The sequence below is a fragment of the Protobothrops mucrosquamatus genome, unplaced genomic scaffold (assembly GCF_001527695.2).
Source record: "Protobothrops mucrosquamatus isolate PMUCROS unplaced genomic scaffold, P.Mucros_1.0 scaffold107, whole genome shotgun sequence".
In the NCBI taxonomy this organism is placed as follows: domain Eukaryota; kingdom Metazoa; phylum Chordata; class Lepidosauria; order Squamata; family Viperidae; genus Protobothrops; species Protobothrops mucrosquamatus.
The window spans coordinates 20,021-28,109 of NW_015386479.1; the positions used below are offsets into that span (position 1 = coordinate 20,021).

The following is an 8,089-nucleotide window of genomic DNA, read 5'->3' on the forward strand; positions in this document are numbered from 1 at the left end:
TTATGAACATAACTAGATTCTAATGCTCTGCAATGGTAAGCTTTCAGAAGGTAATTTTTAAAAAGTATGCCTCTGGTAACCCAAAGGCTTCCAGCAGGCAATTAAAGGAATGCTGACATAATCACTAGAGAGGGATTCTGCCAATGAACTTGGGTGTGCCATGGACTTCTGAGGCTAGTCTTGCTTCTGAATGAATTTGTGTGGCATGTATCCCCAGACTTTAACAATTATTTCTTTTTACAGAGAAAAAGGGATGGAACATACCCTGCAGATTCCAGAGGCCTCTGTCAGCAAGGTAATCAATTCTTCAAGGATTTTTATATAATTGGAGAGATGATTACAGCAGAAAAATGATTTATTACATTTTAAATGCTTTAGAATATTTATATACTTGCTATCAAAATATTTGATTTTTCTGTTAGTTCCATGTGGAAGTATACTTTGATCATGAGTTGCAAAGTTATGTTCTTGTGGATCAAGGCAGTCAGAATGGTACTGTGGTTAATGGAAACCAAATTCTGCAGGTGAGTATAATAATGTGATATGTTCCTGGCTGATTTTGTTGACCCCTACCTTTGCCCACCTCTTGAAATGGCCACTTCGCTATCCTTTCTGCTCAGCTGTGACCCTGCTAAATGCATGTTTTTGCTGGGTCACATACCACACTCCCTATACCTTTCTCTCTGAAGTAATGGTCCCTGGCTCTTTTGTTAGCACTTAATTGTCTGCTTTCTAGTTCCTGTGTTCATTTATTTACAGCCTAAAACAAAAAGTGAGCCCCATGTTCTGGAGCACGGTGATGAAGTGAAGATTGGAGAAACTGTACTATCTTTTCATATACACCCTGGTAGTGAAACCTGTGATGGATGTGAACCAGGGCAAGTCAGAGCCCATCTTCGCCTTGATAAGAAAAATGAACCTTCCAGTAAGTAATGGAATATTATAGTTAACTTCTAAAGAAAAGTTAAAACAAAATATTATATTGAAAATAATATTGTATAGTTAAGCTTAACATAGTTCACCAAAAAAAATCACTAAGTACACTGATCAACCTCGGAAACTACTTTTAGACATATATGAGGATCATCCAATGATAGGAAGCATTCAAGATCTTTTTATGAGGCAATATATTATAAAACGTTTATAAAACCCATATGGGATAGAAAGAGAATAATAGAAAGTTTGAAGTCATGGTTAGAGTTGCATGGTATAGAGTCTTAAGATGAAAAAGAAAATGAGTTTATGTAATAAATAAATTAGATTTATAAGATGTCATACACTCTTCAGAATACTGAAAATGCTGATATTTAGCAGTTACTGAGATTTGCTGAAAGTTGTCTTAATATTTAAAAAAACAGATGGATCTTTTCAGTACTGAAGCTTTTTATGTTTTTAATGCACAAAATATTCAACCCAATGGTGTTTGCCTAATGGTCTTAGCCATACAAGCAGACTGAATTCAAGAACTGAAAGTTTTCAAACTTAATTTTTTCATCTCTGTTTTCAGTTAGAGTCTCAAATTGTCTCTCAGGATGCGGAATATATAGGCATATATTTATATTTTTAGTCAATTGACAGCTGTTGTACTGCATCTAATCTCATCCTAGATATATTAGAGGAAAACACAATTCTTTGCCTCCTTTCTAGTTGGGTTCATCATTCTCAGTGGTCAGTTTAGCATAAGATCCACCAAGCTACATTTTACAGATAGCTCAAGACAATATTTCTGCATTGGGGGGAGGGCTACATTTGTGTGTGTGTGTGACTAGGAGCCACAGCAATCTGGGTAATAATGCAGGAGGTTATGGGTAGTATTCGATTTTGGAATTTTACATGTGTGTTTTTTGCAAGCGAGAGGTGGTTCCTTATTATTAGTCTTATTCTCAGACATATTTTATATTTTGTTTGATGATAAAAATTGGCTAGAAATAATGTCTCAGTTTTTCTATCAGTTTGCTGCTAAATTTTGATAGCATGATTTCTGATGTTCTGGGAACTGTAAAAGAAAGTATATAGGAGTTCATTGACCAGTCTACCCACTGAAGTAGTTACCAGACAGTAATATAAGAACAAGAAGCTGAATTTAGATAATCAGTATCCTCTATAGTGAGCTTATTACTCCTTTATTACCATCTTCAGTTATAAGTGAAGCTAAAAAGTATCAAGTGTTAGATGTTGTCCTAATATGTAGATAGCCACCTGACAATTAAAAGAATATACACTTGTATCCTTTTCATCTCAAAGCAATTGAACATAAAAGCTTAGTCCTTCATCAGTCAGAAATAAATAAATTAAGAAATAGTAAATAACTTAAGCTCCATCACAGGTTTTATAATGGAAGAGGGAAGATTGTGTTAGTTGAATCTGGAAGTGTTTTCAAAGCTAACTAATTTCATTAGAGCTTAAGCCTTTGTGAGCAACAGTTCATCAGATGCATAGAATGGCTCGTTCTTATAGGACTTTCAATACAGTGAGTATGTTTAGCAAATAATACATTTTTATCCTTTTCATTTGCTAATTGATAAGGGAATACTCAACCTCTTCCTCTCAGTCTCTACAATTAAAATTCTCCCCATTTTAAATATCTAAAGGAGTGAGCACCTGCTCATAAATGATGATGCACTAATGTTGGTTAGTACTATGAGGTAGATTAATACATAGGCGTAAGTCTAACATAGCTAATTTGATTCCTATCTACATGCAGTAAGTTACTGATTTTGTTATTTGATGAATTCCTTTGTATTTCAGTTGTCCCTGCATTGTCAAAAGAAGAAAAGGAATTAGTTAGAAGAAAAGAATTAAAACAAATACGTGTAAAATATGGCTTACAGGTAGATTTATTTTTAAATGTATTCTTAATTAATAATGCATTTTGGAACTTTTTAAAAAGCATTTGAACTCTTTGTCTATTCCGATATGCCTCAATTATGATAGTTATCAAGTCTGTAATACAGAATCAAGTCTGTAATACTTACTACAAATAAGAATCAGGATACCATACTAGACTGAAACAGTGGAGACATCAAGTCAAGTCCTTATTCAATCATGGAGCTCATTTAATAATTTTGAGTTAGTCATTCTTGCTCACCTAAGCATGAATTATACCCCATTCATGATTATGTGAGTGTTTAACACAAATTTATAGGAGTGGTTCTTGTCTGATTAGACCACAGACAAAGGCCCTGACAGTGTCTACACCATCATTGTAAACACAATATTGCCTTTTAAAGGGGTTCATTTTTATAGTAACAAGAATGCAAAAGCAGACCTACTGAGTAAAATCAGAGACCTTTCTAGTCCAATACCTACAGTAGCTTTCTATTGCAGATAATCAGCTCCTCAAAACCCACAAATAAGCCTTAAAGGCAAAAACTACGGTATGTGGGTATACAGGTAGTTCTTGACTTACAACAATTCTTTTAGTGACTTCCAATTCATTGGAAGTTACAACAGCACTGGAAAAAAGTGACTTATGACTGGTTTTCACACTTCCGACTATAGCAGCATCACCATGGTCACATGATCAGAATTTGTGCACCTGACAATTGGCATGTATTTGTGACAGTTGCACTGTTCCAGGGTCATGTGATCATCATTTCTAACCTTCCTAGATGGCTTCCGACAAGCAAAGTCAACGGGGGAAGCCAGATTCTATTAACAGCTGCAGGGATTTGCCTAACACCTGGGGCAAAAAGGTCATAAAATGGGGCACCACTCACTTAACTGTCTTGCTTAGTAACAAATTTTGGGATCTGTTGTGGTTATAAGTCAAGGACTACAAAGCAAATCTGGAATAAAAAGAAAAACGTGTTTCTGCTTCCTCTTTATTATGCATACTTTATGAGCCTGTGCCATTTTCTATCCCTCCTAGTCATTTCTTTCTAAATTAAAAGTATATAAATAATTCACTCCTTTTTTTTTTTTACAATTTTTCATGCCCTACTATTTTTACCGGAATTTCCTGTGACAATATATGTAACTAAGATTTTAAAAGTACACTTAATTTATGAGGTTTATTTTTGTTTTTAAAAGAATACAGAATATGAAGTTGATAAGGTTGTGAAAAATCCAAATTACAAAGACAGAGCAGGAAAGCGCCGTGAAACAGTTGGAAGTGAAGGGAACTTTTATAGAGATGATGCTCCAGCCTCTATACATGTGTAAGTTGGTTGGCTTCTTTTATTTTACATAATTAGGTGTTACACTAATATACAACACAGCCTAAGATTTAATTCTCTAAAAAAAATCTAAAATAAATTGGCACATTACAAATATTGATTAAAACAAATCAAAATGTTGCAGTCATAGTGAAGATTAAAATACATTAAAATTATGTTAGAGACAAGCACTTTAAATTGTGTCTGATAAGAATTTGATATCTGTATTAATTGGAAGTCAGGATTGGTATAATATGATCAGAGTAATAGGCACTGTAAAATATTATAGTTGCATGAAGGATTCTTAGTGCTCTCTGAGCTTAGTTGTTTTTTCGTTCTTATTACCCAAACTAGATAACTTCATCAATGCTGTAGGGAATGGTAGGGAATTGCTCTCATTTTATAGTCTAGTGGCTTGCCCTGTCAGTGTTGGTGGGAGTGGTCTTGGTGATTATTTGGTAGGGTGGTTTGCTGTTAGCTTGTTTAGCAGTTCCTTGATTGGGGTATTGCTTCTTGTTATTTTAATGTTATTTGATGTTAATCTCTGCTCATCTGGATATTTTTTGCTGGAGACATGTTTTGGTTGCAATTGTATGTTAGTTGTGGTATTGAGATATTTCCTTGCATAAGAAGGTATATTTTATATATAAATATATTTTCAAAATAAGTATTAAAATATAACCACGGTATCTTCCATTATTGAAACTGAAGAATAAAAATTTAAGCTATTGTTGTTCCAACTTCCCCTTTCCATGTTTGTTGTTTTACTTTTGAAGGGAAATTAGTGAGAGTAACAAAGGACACAAAATATTGGAGAAGATGGGATGGAAGAAAGGAGAAGGACTTGGAAAGAGTGGTGGTGGAATAAAAGATCCGGTAGGTATTTTTGGGGGGGGGGGGTGAACAATCCCATATAAATAATATCTTCTTAATTCTGTTTTATTTATAAAAGAAAGAACCCTGTTTAAATCAGTAGAATTTATTTTTTTGTATACTTGTGCTGTAGAATGCACTTGTCTTGCAAATCTATGCAGATTTACCATATGAGATTTCTGAGAACACATAATAGGTATGAAAATGGCAATGCCAGAAAAGGTGGATATCATGAGTTGGAAAAGATCTTGGAGATCACTCCATCCAACCCCCTCCCAAGTGCAAGAAACCAGTACTATTTTATCCCGAACAGCACATGGCCAACCTTCAGTAAAGGACAGCTCATCATCTCCTGAGGCAGACTGTTCCATTGTTTAATTCTTACCATTAGGGCTTTTTCTTGGTATCCAATTAAATCTACTTCCTTGTCATGTAATCTGTTTTTCTAATGCTGTTTTCTGGAGGAGTCTGAATAATTCTGCCTTGCCTTCTATATGACACTCCTTTAGATACTTCAAGATAACAATCATGTATCCTTCCAGGTTTTTCCTCTTCAATCAAAACACAATCAATTGTTTAGATATATAATCTGATTGATAAATCTATCATAATGAATGTTTGAATTACCTAAAAAAGAAAAGTCAATACAAGTAGTCTTCACTTACTGACCACTCGCTCAGTGACCATTTGAAGTTACAGCGGTGCTGAAAAAATAACTTTATGGCCAATTTAAGGCTATTTACAACTTTTACAGAGTCCCTCAGTCACATGATCACCATTATAGTCAGTATCCTGTACTGGACCTGTAGGATTTTTTTTTATTTTTTAGCTCCCTGCAATGCAGAAAGATTAGACAGAAAGGGACTGCAAGAGAGTAAGCAATTTACTCTTCTATCCCGGGAAAGCAAAGCAATCCCACCAGCAGCCTGAGGTTGAAAGCTATAGGTGCATTATGGAAAAAGCTGAAAGTGTGAAACTGACTAGTTTTGTCTCTTTCCAGACAGAAAACAGTTGCAGTCATGTGATTTCCCATTTAGCCATCACTTTGCTTAACTGTGGAATTGTTGGTCCCAATTAGGGTTGTTAAGTAAGGACACTTATAACCACTTAGGGCATAATGCAAACTAGATTTTAGCCCCAAAGAACCTTGGGCGTATAACCCTCTAGTTAATTACCTAGGGTTATCAGAGGCATATATTTTCTGCCATCAAAATTCCCTTGGAGAAAAGCCTAAGATTTGCTGCTGCTTATTCAGATACTGCTAAGCCTCTATACCTGCCAAAAAGAACTTCAGAAATTCAGCTGGCCAATTCTGAGCGGGTTATGATTTATCCAGACTGAAACTCTTAATAAACATTTTAATTGTTTCTGGTTTCATCTTGGAAAAATCTTCAAGGGTCTTATGAGCAAGTAGAATATGATGTCTTGCCCATCTTGTTCCCTGTGCCCATGTGCTCAGCTTAACTCCTTTCTGCTGCTACATGTGAATTCAAGAGCAAGATACCTGGCTGCCACCCCTTTTCATGAGTTCCCAGTACCCTCCTTCACTTGTAGCTACCAGTCTCCTGCCATAGCCCATCTGCCCCTCCTCACTTGTCCAGTGCCTTTTGTTTCCTTATTTCCCTGCCATTGCTGCTTTGTACTGCACATCCAATCTTTGCCCACTTGCCTTCCATCCCAATCTTTTCATCACCTTATTCTTCATTACATGCACTTTACTGCTGCTGTGTGCAAATATTGATGGTTTTGCATTTTCTCCTCTGTTTCCCAACCAGATCGGCTCTGTTCAGAAGGTTGTGTGTTATGTTCAGGCCCAGACCTAGAATATGTATTCCAGTCTCTGCCTGAACATAACACACGTGCTTTGGACAACTATTGCTTGTTCCATACATGCAACATTTTGTAATCCCTATTACTCAGTATTAAAAATATCTGTGNAGAAAGAGAGGGAGAGAGGAAAGCATAATCACTATGCTTTAATTATGTTCAATTTGTAAAAATGAAAATACATCCTGCATATCAGATATTTACATTGTGATTCATAACGTAGCAAAATTACAGTTATGAAATAGCAATGAAAATAATTTTATGGTTGGAGGTCACCACAACATGGTGGCCACGCCCACTTGGTGGCCACTCCCACTTGGCCACGCCCCTGGCACCTGGGGTCACCACAACATGGGGAACTGTATTATGGGGTCGCGGCATTAAAAAGGTTGAGAACCACTGACTTAGGGCATAATGCAAACTAGATTTTAGCCCCAAAGAACCTTGGGCGTACAACCCTCTAGTTAGTTACCTAGGGTTATCAGAGGCATATATTTTCTGCCATCAAAATTCCCTTGGAGAAAAGCCTAAGATTTGCTGCTTTATTCAGATACTGCTAAGCCTCTATACCTGCCAAAAAGAACTTCAGAAATTCAGCTGGCCAATTCTGAGCGGGTTATGATTTATCCAGACTGAAACTCTTAATAAACATTTTAATTGTTTCTGGTTTCATCTTGGAAAAATCTTCAAGGGTCTTATGAGCAAGTAGAATATGATGTCTTGCCCATCTTGTTCCCTGTGCCCATGTGCTCAGCTTAACTCCTTTCTGCTGCTACATGTGAATTCAAGAGCAAGATACCTGGCTGCCACCCCTTTTCATGAGTTCCCAGTACCCTCCTTCACTTGTAGCTACCAGTCTCCTGCCATAGCCCATCTGCCCCTCCTCACTTGTCCAGTGCCTTTTGTTCCCTTATTTCTCTGGCATTGCTGCTTTGTACGGCACATCCAATCTTTGCCCACTTGCCTTCCATCCCAATCTTTTCATCACCTTATTCTTCATTACATGCACTTTACTGCTGCTGTGTGCAAATACTGATGGTTTTGCATTTTCTCCTCTGTTTCCCAACCAGATCGGCTCTGTTCAGAAGGTTGTGTGTTATGTTCAGGCCCAGACCTAGAATATGTATTCCAGTCTCTGCCTGAACATAACACACGTGCTTTGGACAACTATTGCTTGTTCCATACATGCAACATTTTGTAATCCCTATTACTCAGTATTAAAAATATCTGTG

At 36.5% G+C, this 8,089-nt stretch overlaps 1 protein-coding gene across 1 annotated transcript in view; it reads left to right on the forward strand.

The window, feature by feature from the left end:
* AGGF1 (angiogenic factor with G-patch and FHA domains 1) overlaps positions 1–8,089 on the forward strand; it is a 26,841-nt gene that overhangs the window by 15,684 nt on the left and 3,068 nt on the right. Inside the window, exons 10-15 of the mRNA XM_015812689.1 lie at positions 244–295; positions 423–524; positions 760–925; positions 2,749–2,831; positions 4,033–4,160; positions 4,934–5,033. Coding sequence (XP_015668175.1) covers positions 244–295; positions 423–524; positions 760–925; positions 2,749–2,831; positions 4,033–4,160; positions 4,934–5,033 — 631 coding nt within the window. The remainder of the gene's footprint in view (positions 1–243; positions 296–422; positions 525–759; positions 926–2,748; positions 2,832–4,032; positions 4,161–4,933; positions 5,034–8,089) is intronic.